This window comes from Phascolarctos cinereus, unplaced genomic scaffold, assembly GCF_003287225.1.
Source record: "Phascolarctos cinereus isolate Bilbo 61053 unplaced genomic scaffold, phaCin_HiC Scaffold_3;HRSCAF=262, whole genome shotgun sequence".
Taxonomy (NCBI): domain Eukaryota; kingdom Metazoa; phylum Chordata; class Mammalia; order Diprotodontia; family Phascolarctidae; genus Phascolarctos; species Phascolarctos cinereus.
This window is the reverse complement of record NW_027555736.1, coordinates 249770412-249787812: the sequence shown is the minus strand read 5'-3', so window position 1 is coordinate 249787812 and position 17401 is coordinate 249770412. Positions and strand designations below refer to the sequence as shown.

Genomic DNA, 17401 nt, shown 5'->3' with positions numbered 1-17401 from the left:
CCCATGGACAATATGGTCCACAGGTGTCACAATGAACAACTGAACAGAAATCTCAGTTGGGTCCTCGCCGCTACCATGGCAACGCTTTCACTTTTCCCTGACTAACTCTCCGGTATGCTTCCCATAACTGCTGTCTTCAACCGTCTCTTTTCTCATCGAATCTCTATGTCACCTCCTCCCTGTGACCAAGAATGAGATAATCTCATCCTTTACTGAAAAAATTGAGGCAATCTACTATGAATTTCACTCCGTAAATCAAAACCACTCTACATAGTCCCCCATTTTTCTTTTCTTCTGTCTCATCCTCTAAAGAAGATACACAGCCCTTCTCACCAAAGCCACCCCTCTACTTGCGTCCTTTATCCCATTCTCTCCTGTATTCCTTCAGAAATGTGTTCCCTTGATCATCCCCCTCTCTCTTATCTTCAGTCTCCTTTTCTACCAGGTTGCCTCCATGGGTAGACAGAGATATATTGACATATTGATAGATAATTTATTTTCATGTGTATGTGGATATGTGGATATGAATATTTGTAGATATTCTCTTTTTCACATCCAAACTCCTAGAAAAACTACTTCATACTTCTTGTTCTATATTTGTACCTTCACTTCTTCACTTCCCATTTTGGTCCTCGAAATACAGCTTCCACCTCCACCACTGGACTGAAATTGCTCTCTCTGAAGTTTAATTAGGTAAATTGCTAAAGAGAAATTCACACAATCCTGCCAACTTGGTCCACTACAAATATAATTAATCTAATTTCAGTTGGGGAGGTAGCTAGGTGGCTCACTGGATAGAGTGCTGGGCCTGGAGTCAGGCAGACCTGAGTTCCAATCTGACCTTTTAAATTTTTAAGCATCAAACCCAATGGCCTTTTCTCCATCTTGACCTTTCTTCCAGCTTTCCATCCTGTTGGCCATCATATCCTTCTCTCTGTCTTTGGCTTTCATGACATCTTTGGCTCTTGGGTCTCCTCTCTTGTCTGAGTGTTTCTTCTCCATCACCTTTCTCAGATCATCATCATCATCATCTACGTGCCATCCATTAAGCATGAATGTCTCCTAAGTGTCTATGATGAGTCCTCTTCTTTCTCTCAGTGATCTCATTAGCTCCCATAGGTTTAATGATTGTGTCTAGGCAGATGAGCCCCAAATTTACATACCGCAGTCTACTCTCTCTCCTTAGCCTCTGTCCCATGTCACCAATGGCCTGCTAGACAATACATACCTAGATATCCTACAGACATCTCAAATTCAACATGGCTAAAACAAAGCTCAGTATTTTTCTTCCTAAAACTGCCTCTCCTCCAAACTTCCCTGTTTCTTTTAAGGGCTCCACTATCCTTCCAGGCTCCCAGGTTGGCAACCTTAAAATCATCCTTGATTCTTTGCTTTCCAAATATTTGATGTCCAATTACTTGCTAAGTCTTTTGATGATATTTGCATCACCTATTTGACACCTTCTTCTCCTAACTCACTTAGATAGTACCTTGGTTACATCTCTTATTATTTCTTGTATGGACTATTGCAATTGCCTTTTGATTAGATTACTTGGCTCTGGTCTTTTCCTTCTCTAATCCACAAAACTCTCAAATTAATCCTATCCCAAAAATACAGATGCGAACATGTCATTACCCTACACAAAAATCTTCAATAAATCTGTATTATTTCCTGGATAAAATATAAATTCCTCAGCCTGGCATTTAAAGCCATTCACAATATGGTGCCTGCCTACCTTCCTATATTTACTTCACATTAGCTAGGATTTCTGTAACACTTTCTGATTTGCAAAACGTTTTATAAACATTATCTTATTTGATCAGATTGGTCAACATGACAAAACAGGAAAATGATAAATGTTGGAGAAGATGTGGGAAAATTGGAACATTAATGCATTGTTGGTGGAGTTGTGAAATGATCCAACCATTTCAGAGAGCAATGCGGGACTATGCCCAAAGGCCTATAAAAATGTGCATACCCTTTGACTCAGCAATAGCACTTCTAGGGCTGTATCCCAAAGAGACCATAATAATGGGAAAAGAACCTAAGAACCTACATGTACAAAAATATTCATAGCAGTTCTTTTCGTGGTGGTAAAGAATTGGAAATTGAGAGGATGCCCATCAATTGGGGAATGGCTGAACAAGTTGTGGTATATGAATGGAATGGAATACTATTGTGCTATAAGAAATGATGAGCAGGCAGACTTCAGAAAAACCTGGAAAAACCTTTGTGGACTGATGCTGAGTGAAGTGAGCAGAAACAGGAGCACGTTGTACACAATTACAGCCACATTGTGCGACAACTAACTTTGATAGACTTAGCTCTTCTCAGCAATGCAAGGATCTAAGACGTCTCCAAAGGTCTCATGATGGAAAATGCTATCGACATCCAGAGAAAGAACTATCGAGTTTGAATGTAGATTAAAGCATACTATTTGCTGTTTTTTTCATCTTCTGTTGTGTTTTGTTTTCTCTTTCTGGTGATTCCTCTTATTGGTTCTAATTATTCTGGGAAAATATGTTTAATAGGAATGTATATATGTATAGCCTATATCAGATTGCACGCCATCTTGGGGAGTGAGGAGAGGATGGAGGGGAAGAAAAATTTTAAAACTCAAAAGCTTATGGAAATGATTGTTGATAAATCAAAATAAATTAATAAAACAGCCATTATCTTCTTTGGTCCTCACACAGCCCTGAGAGGTGGGTGCTATTTTACATTTTACAGATGAGGAGACAGAGACAGACAGAGGTTCAGTGATATGCCCAGGGTCACACAGTTAGCAAGCGACTGATGCCTCATCTGAACTCAGGTTTTCCTGATTCCAGTCCAGAGCACCATCCACTGATTATTTCCTAAACCTGACATTCCGTGCCTTTGCACTGCTTCCTTCAAAGCTCAGCCCAGGTCCCATCTCCTCTAAGAAGTCTTTTTCAGTCTGCTGCAGTTATTAATGCTCTTTCTTTCCTCAAAGTATCTTCTATTTGCTTATCTGGGTATGCGTTTCATTCAATCCACCCCTCCTCCACCACCAAAGGAAGTTCTTGTATGGAAGAAACTATCTCATTTCTACTGATGTATCAACACTGTTTAGCACAGAGCTTTGCACATAGGAGTTACTAAATACTGATGGAAATGAATTGAATCTTTTTTTTCCCTACACTATTTAGCTGTTGGGAGCAAAAAGGGTCATTGCCCAAAGAAACTGGTCTCCAGAGAGACTGTGTATAAAAACAGAACCAGTCAGGTTAGAGAATGAGGGCAAGCTCTGACAGAAAGAGCTGCTAATTGAAATGGACATCACCTAAAGCCTACAGGAGTGTACCCAAGCACTAACTTTTGAGCCTCTGATGTTTACAAGGCATCATGGAAGTAGAAGGTTGGGCTGGGGCTCAGAATCTCCCATTTCTTTATGTCAGATTCCCTAGAAAGACCTCCTGTCTGTGCAGGTGGCGTACGTTCTACCAAGGGGAAGAATGGGGGGAGGCTTTGAAGTCGAACTTCCATTTAGGATCGTGGGGTAACTGTAAGTACAGTTTTATTTGGGATGTTCTAATCAAAGTCCCTTTCTGGATATATTCAGCCAGCTCAGAACATTGAAAAGTGATGATTTGTTAGCCAGGCTCACCATGTTTTGAAAACAGCTTCTCAGGAAGTATCCTGTTGGGGGCAGCTAGGTGGCTAAGTGGATAGAGCTCCAGCCTTGGAGTCAGGAGGACGTGAGTTCAAATCCAACCTCAGACACTTGACACTTACTAGCTGTGTGACCCTGGGCAAGTCATTTAACCCTGACTGTCTCACCAAAAACAAAAAAAAGGATCCTGTTTTTGTCATTTAGTTGTGTCCACCTCTTTGTGACCATATTTAGGGAGGGGTTTGCCATTTCTTTCTTCAGCTCACTTTACAGATGAGAAAACTGAAGTAAACAAGATTAAGTGACTTGCCTGGGTTCGCACAGCTAGTAATTGCCTGAGGCCAGATTTGAATTCAGGTCTTCTTGACTCCAGGCCCAGGACTCTATCTACTCTGCCTAAGACGTATTTTGGGAATCATCAATTTTCTTTTTTTCCGAATGCTAGGAATTATCTGAAGGAAATAGAGCACATGCCAATGCAGACCACACTAAGGACAGTACCAATCTCCATGCTCTGTGTGGAACATGATTCACCACATTTATTTATTCAGACTTCAACACTGCACCTTTCCTGGCAAGCCACACCTGGGCTAAGTTGACCAGATGTTGTACCTTGGTGGGTTAATCCCACACTCTTCCTTGGTGTCCTGAAAAAAAAATTCTTCCAGAGTTAACATTCTACCTGTCCCTTTCTGTCATGTTTCTAATCTGGTTACCCTCTCTTGGGGATGCTTTGTCTGTAGGAGTGTTGGGGGAGGGAAGAGAAGAGGGAGGCCAGGGGGTTAGGTTTCACACATGAGCAACTCTGAAAAGGTAGAGAACATTTACAATCAAAGCAATGTACTTGGCTGGAATTCTGTGTTCTTTTCGGTATTACTGCAGTGTTGCACTTAAAGAAAGGTCTCCTCCTCCCCTGAATTTCCCTGCCACATAATCAAGATTCTTCTTACACTACGTCCTAACATGACTACAAAATAATTCCCTACATACCTGAATACTAGAAAGGGGATGTTCCCATAGATGAGGCACAAAGCATTATAACTTGTGGGAATTTTTGTAAGGATAAGGCGATTTATATTTATGTCAGAGCAACTGAGACCAAATCCCCTTTTGGAAAAGAGAAGGGCAAGGACAAAAAAAAATTTGAATCTCAATGAATCGGAGAAATCATCTGTTCTAGTGTTCTAGTTCTTTCTATTGAGGGTGGGAGGGTGGGAGTGGAGGGAGAAGGAGGATTCACCGTCTGCTAACCTGGAGATGACAGAAGAAGATTTACTTTCTTCTTTAACCAGAATCATGAAATCTTATACTAATCCACCATAGTTAGTGTAAGTCAAGACACATACAAGTATTGTTCCCTTCATCATATAATACCTTGAATTGTAATGGAAAGAGGCAATGCTTCCGATCTACCAGTCAAAGGTTCCTCTCCTACCCTTACTCAAAAACAGCTGGTGGACACCTCCCTCACTTGGCATTACTTGAATCTAGCAGTCCCTTTCCAGGAACTGATTCTAATTAAGTTTTCAAGGGAATATAGAAGAGAGCCCTTTTCCTGCCCTCACAGTGTATTTCCAGCAGGCTGGCCCTGCAGAAAGTGGGACTTGGGAAGGCACAGTAGTTGAATAGTAGCATGCAACATCCTTGGCCTCAGAATTAAAAAAATGTGTTTGTATGTATGTCGGAGGTGATGGTAGTGAGGTGGCAGATGGGAGGGGGCAGCCATTGAAAGATGTTAAAGCGTATCTCCTGATGCTTCTTTCCATCTAAGAGATGGCTGCCATCATCATCATCATCCACAAAGAAGTCAAACCTGGTTAACTTCAATGTCTTCCTAGCTATTCCTTGAAGCCTCTACTTTCTGCTCCCCCACTTTCCTTTTCCTAAAACAAATGAGCAAAAAAAAAGCCCTTCAGTCTGGCTATCACAAAATATGTTTTGGATCTCTAAGACTTAATAAAAAAAAAAATAAGAATGCTGAGAATAATGAGTATGTAGATGTCTTTAGTTAACTTTGAAAATATGGTCAGGACCTGAATGTGGAACGCTGTATGTGTTTCTCTGATCAGAAGTTCAGAAAATTGGGCAGGATTTAACCCCTTTTACTAAGTATTTATTAGGCTTCTACTGCATGAAAAGAAAAAATGATGAAAAATAGTTCCTGTCTTTACAACATGTACATAGATAAAATAAAAGTTATATACAAACTATATGTAAAATAAATTCAACATAAGTTCTGGGGATAAGGATGGGGAAAGCACTAACTAGGAAGGGGGTGGGGGTACTGTTCAGGAAAAGCCTTCTAAAGGAATTGTAACCTGAGCAGAACCTTGAAGAAACATAAGTGTGGAAGGGCAGTGCATTCTGAGTGTGAGGAGGACAAACTTTTCAAAGGCATGCAGATGGGAAATTGAGCATAATATTCAAGGAACAGCAAACAGGCTACATTGACCTAAAAGCAGAATGTGCTGTAAGTCTGGAAAGTTATGGGGGGCAGATTTTGAAGGCCAAATAAAGAAATGTGGAGGTTATCCTGAAGGCAATGGAGACCCATTTTAACTTCTTGTGCAGAAGGGTGGTGTGGTCTGAGCTGTGTTTTCAGGTAGTCCAGTGATTTTTAAATTGTCTCTCCTGGATCGATTTTCCAGGTAGGTTGTTTTACCAATGAGGTATTTTATGTTTTCATCTATTTTTTGATTTTTTTGTTTCTGTTTGACTGATTCTTGTTTCTCTCATAGAGACATTAGTTTCCATTTGTCCAATTCTGGTTTTTGACAGATTGTTTTCTTCTGTTAGTTTTTGTCCTTCCTTCTTCAATTGGACAATTGTGTTTTTTAGGGACTTGTTTTCTTCAGTGTACTTTTTTTCCAATTGGTCAATTCTATTTGTTAAGGACTCTTCTACCTCTCTCATGAGACTTTTAAAATCCTTCTCGAGCTCTTCTAAGAAGACTTTTTGGGCTTCAGACCAGTTCACATTCCCTTTTGATGTTGCAGATGTGGGTTTGTTGACAATGTTGTCCTCTTCAGAATTTCTTTCTTGATCTTCACTCTTCTCATAATATGAATCTATGGTACGTTTCTTTTTACTCATGGTTTCTTTATTCCCTGGCCTTTAAAGAGACTGAGCTCTCCTACCGGGGAACAGAGGGTACTGACCCAAGCTTCTTGTGTTGGGAGCCTAGGTCTTGGTCACTGGCTTTGTGTGCTGGGGCCTCTTATCTTGACAATTGGCGGCTATAGGGTTCTGGCAGCTTATTCTCGTGTTGGGCTGGAATTAGCAAGGCTGGAACTTTCAGGCAATTCTAGGTTGCCTGCTTTTCCTTTCCTTTAGCTTTCTTCAGCTCCTTTTAGATGGGTGCTGCAGGGTATTTATCTGCCTGGGGCCCCTTGTAATGCTGCCTCCCTTGTTTCTGCTAATGCACTGAGAGATTCCTTTGTTGTAGAGTACCGAGGTACCTAGTGGTTTTCTGAGCTGATTTCCACTGGTTCCCCCACCCTCACTGAGGCACTCAGAGGTCCAGGTGTTGGTGTTTGCCTGCTCTACCACCTGGGCTTCAGTATTTCCTCCTGATTGACAGTTGGAGGCTGTAGGGTTCTGACAGCTTACCTGGTGTTGGGTTGGATTCAGCAAGGCTGGGACTTTAGGAAGACTCTAGATTGCTTTCTTCAGCTCCTTTCAGGTGAATGCCGAAAGGTAATTATCCACCTGGGGCCCTTGGTAGTGCTGCCTCCCTTATTTTTGCTGAGGCACTGGGAGACCCGTTTGCTGGGCTGCTGCACTGCTGTTCCCTTTCTTCTAGTTCAGCTGTTCCAGGTTTTTTTTTTTCTGGGGTGATATTTTCTGGGTTTTCAGAGGCTGATAGGGGAGGGTGAGAGCAACTACCTTTTTACTCCTCCATCTTGGCTCCCAGAAGCAGAAGTCTAATATGAATCTATACATTCCTATTAAACATATTTTCACATTAGTGATGTTGTAAGGAAGAATTAGAACCAATAGGAGGAACCAGCAGAAAGAGGAAACAAAATACAACAGAAGAAAAAAAGTAATTAGTAGGCTTCAATCTGCATTTAAACTCCATAGTTCTTTCTTTGGATGTAGATAGCATTTTCCATCATGAGGCCTTTGGAGATGTCTTAAATCCTTGTACTGCCGAGAAGGGTTAAGTGTATCAAAGTTAGTCATCGCACAATGTTGCTGTTACTATGCACAATGTTATCCTGGTTCTGCCACTTCACCCAGCATTAGACCATACAAGACTTTCCAGGTTTTTCTGAAGTCTGCCTGCTCATCATTTCTCATAACACAATAGTATTTCATTACATTCATAGACCACAACTTGTTCAGCCATTCCCCAATTGATGGTCATTCTCCGAATTTCCAATTCTTTGCCATGACAGGTTAGTTTTCAACTGACCTCCACTTCACTTATCAATTGTTTCCAAACCATGATGCTGCTGCACACATTCCTCCCTTCCTCCCAATCATTATAATTCCTCTATTTATGTATTAACTTCCCCTTGTGGAAGGCAAGGTTTTTGAGGCCAGTGACTGTCTTGCACACTCTCATTTGTATCACACACTCCTGCCCCCACCCCATGCTTAGCACACTGCCTACCACACAGGAAGTGTTTAATAAACGCTTCATCATTATCACCCTTTGAGAGTAATCTGGGATGCTGATGGAATAATCAAAAGAAAGAGTGTAGAGAAAGAAGAGAAGGATGGCCCTGGGGCCCCCCTGCACATAGGAGGTGGGAGCTGAATGATGAGCCTTCTGAAAAGATAGAGAACATGCTGTCAAACAGGCAGGAGAAGCAGGAGAAGCAGGAGAACCAGCAGTGCCACAAAAGCTGAAGAAGGAGACAGAAATTCAGAAAGAAGTCATGGTCAAGGGTGTCAAAAGTGGCTGATCATTAAGAAGGATGAGGATTGGAAAAACTGATAGGATATGGAAATTAAGAGATCATTGCTAAAACTAGAGGGAGGAGTTTCAGTTGAGTGAGGGAGTCAAAAGCCAGCTTGCAAGGGGTGGAGAGCGAGCAGGACATGAGGAGAGGAAACAAACAGGAACCATGCTCCTTCTTTACCTTTCTATTGGGTATCCAAAGACTTGTACTTTGCTCTTTTCTCATCTCCACCTTAGAGAATTCCTCTCTTCCTTTAAGAGAAAGCCCTGTCTCATCCCCTCAACTGCTACGGTCCTCCCTCTTTACTACCTGGCACACAGTAGGTGCTTAATAAATGTTTATTTCGTTCCCTTCCCCCCTTGTCTTACTCAAAAGAATGAGAGTATGGAAAGGTAGGTTGCAACCAGATTGTGGAGAGTTTTGTTTAGACTTTGTTTTGTAGATGGCACAGTAGATAGAGTGCTGGGCCTGTAGTCAGGAGGACCCAAGTTCAAATCTAGCTTCAGATATTTACTAGCTGTATGATTCAGGACAAGTCACTGAACCACTCTACATTTGCCTCAGTTTCCTCATCTATAAAATGGGTTTTTACCCTTTTTACCCTACCTCCTAGGGCTGCTGTAAGGATCAAAGTGTCTCACACATAGCAAATTCCATATACTTAGCTGTTATTAATGAGGGATCAATGGAGTTTTTGAGTGTTGACCTATGTAATCAGAACTGTACATTAGCAAGTTTGATGAGATAGCATTGCATAGTGTGAGGGAAAAAAAGGAAAGTAGAGGTAAGGAGACTGAATAGGAGGCAGGTGAGATGTTATGAGGACCGGCTCTAGCATTGTGGAAATGGAATACAAACAAGGGAATGAATACAAGATATATTATAGACAAGGGGTTTACCTGTCTTCTCTTTGAGTCAAGGTATCTGAGAATCAGCCTGGTGTTCACACTGTGACTCCAAGTGTTCCCTAGGGCAGCTGTCACATAACTGGATCCAGACGTACCTGAAATTAACCAAAAACTGGACATGTATAGATATAAATCCACTTTTATGCTGATAGCCACAAAGTTAACAAATTCAAGAATTTTTTTTGGATGGGGGCAGTGTTCAGACTTGTGATTTCAAACTCACAGTGTGGAGCCTTTTTACACCAAAGCAGATAAGCAACTCCTCTGTCACTTTATTATAGGTAGATCTCAGAGCATCGCCCAAGGCAATGAGTTGTCTAAGGTCTCACCACTAATATGTGTTAAAACTTGAATGCAAGTTTTCCTTATTCTAAAGCTTATCTTCAAACCATCATGCCACCACATTGCCTAGATTGAAAGTAAATACTATGGTTCTTGAGTTTAGCCACCATGAAAACAATCACACAAATGCCAAGTATACCTTCTAATCACTATCCAGGCATTTATACTTAAAACCACTGACATCATCCGTCTACTCTAACTTTATAAAAGCATTATTTTGGCATTATGGTGTAACAACTCATAGAATAAAAGTTCAGGTTATGGTTCCCCTCACATGTAATTTCTTATGGTAAACCTTTCCTGATTAATAATAATAATGATGATGGCTAACATTATGTAGTAATTATTATCTCATTTGATCCTCCTACCTGGGAGGTAGGTGCTTCTATTATCCCCATTTTACAGATGAGAAAACTGAGGCAAACAGAAGTTCAGTGGCTTTTCCAAGCTCCCACAGCTACAAAGTAGTTGAGTTAGATTTGAACTCAGGTCTTTCTGACTCTAGGCCCAGCGCTCTAACCAGTGTGCCTCCCAGCTGCCTGATTCTTCTAATTGTTAGTGCTTTCTCCTTCCTCAAAGTATCACGTGCATATATCTGTTTACATGTTGTATACCCACAGAGGAATGAAAGTTCCTTGAAGGCAGGGACTACTTTTCATGTTTCCCCCCCATATCTTTAGTGTATAGCAGAGTGCCTTGCCCCTAGTAGGTGACTAGTAAGTGTTTATGGGATTAGTGTGGATAAAAACCTCCATAGCTAAATAATTTGATATGATTTTCCATATCATTGTAGACAGATAGCATATATACTAGAAGTTCCTTGAGATTTCTTAAGTTTTAGAAACCAGAATGGTCCTTTCCTTCACCCCAACTCCAGTTACTTTATCTTGTAAATCAGAAATAATCCTTAACTTTATCAGGTCCCATAAAGGCTTTCTATAAATTAGGATTTGTAATAAAACATTTATAGATCTGTCCTCTAATCCATAATGACCCAATCCTAAGCTTAATTTATGTAAAGATGGAACTGCTTAATGGGCTACCCATTCAACTCTATAAATAGTCTGGGAATATTAATTCTTTATCCATTTGGTTTTTCCTGTGGCCCTAATTTATTAGGAAACTTAAATCAGTTGATCACAATTTTTTTTGGAGGGGACAGGGATAATAGTAATCTATAAGTCTCTTAACCACACAAGATAGAAAGATGAAGTCATACTCAGAAATCACAGGTCATAGAATCACAGGCTTCGAAGTAGAAGGGACCCTTGAAGCTTTTTTGTCCAACTCACCCATTTCACAGATGAGGAAACAATTCTAAAGACATTCCAGCACTCTTTCTAGTACCCCTAGCTTTAGTCATAGGAGATAGTGTAAAACTGCTCGATGGTCTGTCTCTGAGTGGGTGAGTTAGGGTTTATCCAAAGGACAAAGCAACAAATGCCAGTACTGAAACACTGGCAAGCAAACTTGAGGAGGCTTAAAAATGTTATACTACTACAAGAGTAAAGATAACAGAGTCTTAAAAGATGACAAAGCCATCTCTCAAATGAACCAAGTCTCTCGTTCTGGCCTTCTCAGCTGATACTAGGCCCCAAGCAAGACCAAAAATTCTTATGGATGATTGGTCTTTGGAAAGACACTGACTAAGGGTGTGATGTCAGCATCTTATCACACATCTGAACTCTGCACATCCCTCAGGCAAGTGTTTAGCTTCCTCTGTTTTGATGTACACTGATAAATGAGGGCAAGGGGTTTTCAGAAATGCAATACGTGTCCCAGTTTGGCAAGCTGCTTAACCTGATTCAGCGAGCCCAACTGGCCCCACACAGATCAGGTGGCTTGGAATTGAACAGACCCTGAATGTATGATTGACAATGCTGGACAGAATTGAGAGGAAGGATGTTTCTGATTTGACTTTATGTAACAGTGACTTGAATTTTAAGAAAACGTTGGGAAATTGTTGAAGGGATGATGAAGGGTTGGTGGAGGTCAGTTGAGGGCAGGAAATAGGGAGAGAAGAGAGAGATATTATTTCACTTTTTGAAATAATGGCTCAATTATAAACTTAGCTTAACACTCTCAACAAAGGCATATAAGCAAATATGTGAAGGTAAATCCCCTCAGGTACTGCAATATCTTTTGTCTAATACTTTTCCAGCCAGGAAACAATGTTTTTTTAAATTGTCTTTACTCTTTGAATTCCAAATATTTCCATAAAGAAGTAATGGAAATCATCTTCATTTTCCATGGAAGCAACTGACGCAAGGAGGAATTTATTTGTTTGTTTTTCAGAAAAAATTTAACCCAGACTTAAATTGCTGAGTTGAGCAACACATGTCAATGACCTAACTGACCTGTCTGTGAAATATAAAACTGAACCTGTTCTGCCCAGTGGGGAAGAGTGCTGAACTTGAAAGCCGCAGGACCTGAATCTGAATCTTTGCTCCCTTCCTTGATACTGGTGTTACCTGAACACATCACTTTCACTTTGTTACTCTAGGTCTGTTTCTTCATTTGTAAAAATAAAGCTGTGGACTAGATGACTTCCAAAGCCTTTCCATCTCTAGACCTTTGGACCTATAAATTTGTTCTTCTAACCCAAACTGCAGTTGCAAAACTAGAGGTAGAATTCTTTCTGGCTGAGGGGTTCAGAATTGCCCAAAGCATATTTTAGTATTTTATTGCGCCCACTGTTGCTAAAAATAAATGAACTGGGGCTTTAAAAATCTTTTCATTAACCAGAGATTTTTTACCATAGCAGGATCTGACCTGTAATTGATATCTTAGGTAGAGTTCCCAGAATCCTCAGTGTCTCTCTTAGGGACCTTCAGTAAATCACATAATGAGCTCTGTGATTGTTTTTCCATCTGTAAAATTTGAACAGTAATACTTGCCTCCAGGTAACAAAAGGTCCTTGGTAACCTTTTAGATGAACATAACTAGATACATATAAATGACAATGATGGTGATGAATATGAAACATACAATTTAAACGAGAGAAGATGGGCAATTTGGTCATTGTCCTTTAATATTTTAACTTTTGTTAATAATAGTCGAGGTAGTAGAATTCACCACTGGTATAGCTAAAATTGTAGAAATTTGAGTTGTAGGAGCTAGCTTTGATAACAAGTCCATACTTTGCTAGGAGTGAAGAGAAAGATAGGGTGGGGGTGGTGGTAAGGCCTGGAGAGGAAAGTCAATCTTTTGCTTAAGCCAAAGGGCCATCCCAGCTTACAGATATGCTGAGCCTTGGTTACATCCTTGAGCAATCAAGATCTTCACTATTATATATACTTGGTTCTCCCAAATCATAAACCCATTTATACCAGGCTGGGTCAGCATTTGGAAGGAGCTTGTGCCTGTAGAGGGAGAGGCTGACCTCTGATGGGAAATTCCTCCTCTGAAAATATTTCAATTTACGGCTATGGTGCAAGACAATTCTCAGAGAACAAAGCTAATGTCAGTAAAGTCCCCACTCCAAAAGCCAGATTCTTACATTTTAGAACAGCAAATGTGCGAACAAAGCAGGGACTCTCAAGCACCTGGGAGACAAAGGTTCAAGGCCAAGTACAGTTGGCTGTCCTGACCCTCATCTCATTCCTGACTGAAAAACTTTTTTTTTTTTAAATCAAGACTTAGAAAGGAAATGTGAAGAAATTGAATGAAAATTCCTATACATTCTATCCGGACTTAAATGAACTCATGGAAGGAGATGGGATGGTTTTTAGTTTTTTTTTTTTTTGGTTTGTTTTTTAGTTTGCCTTTTTAAAAAAATATATTTATTTATTTATTTTAAGTTTTCAACATTCACTTCTATAAAGTTTTGAGCTTTAAATTTTCTCCCCACCTCACCCCTCCCCTACCCCAAGACAGAGTATAATCTGATATAGGCTCTACTTAAACATTTATTTTAAGCATATTTTCATATTAGTTATGATATAAATTAGAATTAGAACTGATGGGAGGTACCATGAGAATGAAGCAATAAAACAAAACAACAAAAGAAAAGGAGAACAAATAGTATGCTTCCATCTGCATTCAGTCTCCCTAGTTCGTTCTCTGGATGTGGATAGCAATTTCCATTGCAAGTCTTTTGGAGTTGTCTTAGATCCTCGCATTGCTGTGAAGAGCTAAGTCTATCAAAGTCAGTCACTGCACAATGTGGCTGTTACTATGTATAATGCTCCCCTGGTTCTGCCCACTTCACTCAGCATTAGTTCATATATGTCTTTGCGGGTGTTTTTGAAGTCTGCCTGCTCATCATGTCTTATAGCACAATAGAGTTCCATTCCATTCATATACCACAACTTATTCAGCCATTCCCCAACTGATGGGCAACCCCTCAATTTCCAATGCTTTTTTTTGTTAAACCAAGGTGAACAGCATGATAGAGTGTGAACTGACCCTGGGTTGGGCTTTATTTCTCACTCTGTTACTCCTCTGTGTGTGTGTGTGTGTGTGTGTGTGTGTGTGTGTGTGTGTGTTGGGAGAAAGAGAGAAGAGGGAGAAGGAGGGGAAAGGAGAAGGGGTGGGGGAAGACAGATAGGTAAATGAGAGACACAGGGAATGACAGAGACAGACGAACAGGCACAATAGGAAGCAGGACAGGCAATGGGAGTATAGCAGTGAAAAATCAGACTATGTCCTAGTCCTGACTCTACCATTAGCCAGCTAACTGATCTTAGTTCAGTAAATCACTTGTGGGTTGCAACCCATATGGGGTCGTGACCACAGTTTAAGAAGCACTGAAACAGTCACGAGAAGAAAAAGTTAAAGAAGTCCTAAATTCTTAGCTTAACATGGGCTCAGCTGCCCCATCTACAAGGTTATACTACATGGAGGTCCCTTCAAACATTCACATTCTCTGTCAATGTTCAATCATTTTCAACTCTTCCTGACCCCATTTGAAGTTTTCTTGGCAAAGATACTGGAGTGGTTTGCTATTTCCTTCTCCAGCTTGTTTTATAGGTGAAGACGCTGAGGCAAAGAGGGTTGTGACTTTCTCAGGGTCACATAGCTAGTAAGTGTCTGAGATCAGATATAAAGTCATAAACATGAGTTTTCCTGGCTTCAGGCCCAGCACTGTATCTATGGTACCATCTGGTCATCTTCCTGAGTTCAAATCTGGCCTCAGACATTTACTAGATATGCGACTTCGGACAAGTCACTTACCCCTGTTTGCCTCAATCTGCTCATCTGTAAAATGAGATGGAAAAGAAATGGCAAACCACTCCTGTATCTTTGCCAAGAAAACCCAAACAGGGTCATGGAGAGTCAAAGATGACTGAACAACAAAAACTAAGTCTTCCTGTGTCCAGATGTACCACTCCATCCACTGAGCCACCAAGCTGCCCCAATATTCTCTAGTTCTTTGAAATCTTTTTACTCCGGTTCTTAGTCCATTGCCCTGCTCCCTCTACTCCCCAAGAAGTTAATAATGCTTTATATTAGAAAATTTAATTAAAATTAAAGGTTCATAATAATATTAGTTCCCCAAGGAGTTAATAATGCTTTATATCAGAAAACCTCTTAGAATTACCTGTCCCCTATCCTTTGAAATTGCCTGAAGCGTACACGGAGACTTAGTTCTTTCCTTAAAAGTACCTAAAGGATGGGAAAGCAGAAATTCCTTCAGCTACCATAGGCACTAAAGCTAAGTCAAGAAAGGAAGAAACACAAATGGAGGCACTGCTGTTAGTGAATAAAACAAATAAACTCTAGGATATAACCAAAGCATAAAGATAAGAAATTATTTGGGTTCATTTCATTTTCTCTCTACTAGACTGTAAACTCTTTAAGAGAAAGGTCTGTTTCATTTATATCTCCATAGCCTTCAAGCATCGTGTTTTGCACATAATAATATACTTAAGAAATGCTCACAAAATTGAACTAAACAGAATTGAGTTCTGAGTGTCCAGTTAAAATCCAGTATTTTTGTAGGAAAAAAAACAACATATGTTATTTGTCTGGCTGTTTTAGATTGGAAGGGACTGACAGGAGGATTTCCCCTGGGGAGAAGTAACAGCCTGTCTGGCCATTTCAGTAAAAAAACTGATACAGTAAATGGCTTCAGTTGCTCATGTGTTCTAGTGTCCCAGGCAGATTTTGTTCCCTGCTATGTGGATAAAGAAGTGCAAGGGTCTGCCTTGAATCCTTGAGAGTGAACCTGCCCTTTGCCCTGCCATTACACACCCACACACACACACACACACACACACACACACACACACACACCCTAAATTCGTCTGCTGCAGGCCAGGCCTGTGTATATATATAGAGACATATTCACTGGAACACTCAACTGGTGTCTCATTTGGATTAAGTCAGACTATGTTTAACCTTTTCACTGATCCAGTACCCATTATTATAGCAATGGAAATACTGATAAAATTCTCAGAAGTTTAAGGAAAACCATGCAAATAATTTCAAAGTCACTTTTATATTCAAAGCAGAAAAAACTCAACTCTTTAAAACCCAAGTTTAAACAGCTGACATCCAAAGTAGAGGAGAAGTAATGTACTGACAGCATGTGACAGATGGGGGCCTGATTTGGAGAATGCCTTAAATAGAGGGAAAGGTAGACTGCTATGACCCCAAGCTCTGTAAGGCCATAGTTGAAATTTTAACAAATGAGGCCACTGGGGCAAGCTAAGAAATCCATCTTCTAGCAGAATGAGTTTCCTTGGGGGCTTGTGGTTCACTGACAGAACCTGGAAGCCAGCTGTATCTTGTGTGAGCTATACTTAACCAGGTCTCTAGAACTGACACATGACTTTAGGTCTAGGACCCAAAGGAAGTGATATTTCTGACCTATCGCTATAAATAGAGCACTGGAAAAACCCCTCATGTTGTAAATGGCCCGGAGAACACACGCTATCTATTAAGTAGGTGGTCACAGTACTTTTGCTGCCATTTTAATAGAGAAAAAAATACCCTGAGTTATATATAGCATTCGGAATTTGAAGAAGCTCAAAATACTTCACATCATAATACTACTTTCCCCATTTTATATATGAGGAAACAGAAGGGTATAACAACGAAATAAGTTACTTGCCTAAGCTCACCTGTCTGGCAAAGAATACATCAGACATTGTTCCAGGTCTAAGTGATGAATGAAGATTGCTTTTTTCCTAGGTAAAGCCAGGAGAAGACCACAGCCCTTTTAGTGATTGGCCGAAGATGAGCAGCACAAATCAATTCATAGACCTTTCTATGGGAAACCTACCTAAGTCTCACTAGAGATATGGAGGAGCGGAAACAAAGAAGAGCAGAAAAAAAGGGTGTGGAAGCTAAGACTTTTCCGTATGCCTTCCCATTGGTGTAGAAGAGTAAAGAGAAAATGATTGATTCACTCCAGCTGAAGATGGAAAAGAGCTAAATAGTAGATTAGAACATTGCCATTGTACTAGAAGAAAGAACAGTGTGCATTAACACACCGACACCACTTCTACAGATAGTTAACTGTCAGGGAATTAACATCATGAGATCAAATACCATAAGTTTCTCAAAGACATCATTAAAGAAATTTCCAAGATCACCCTGAGACCAGGCAGCCCACCAAAAAATGCTAAGTCTGGAAAGCACCACATTGCTCCTCCTGA

General features: G+C 40.3%; 1 protein-coding gene across 1 annotated transcript in view; it reads right to left on the bottom strand.

Moving 5' to 3' along the window:
* Positions 1-17401, bottom strand: part of RAD51B (RAD51 paralog B) — a 911937-nt gene that overhangs the window by 176345 nt on the left and 718191 nt on the right. Inside the window, exon 9 of the mRNA XM_078151552.1 lies at positions 9447-9550. Coding sequence (XP_078007678.1) covers positions 9447-9550 — 104 coding nt within the window. The remainder of the gene's footprint in view (positions 1-9446; positions 9551-17401) is intronic.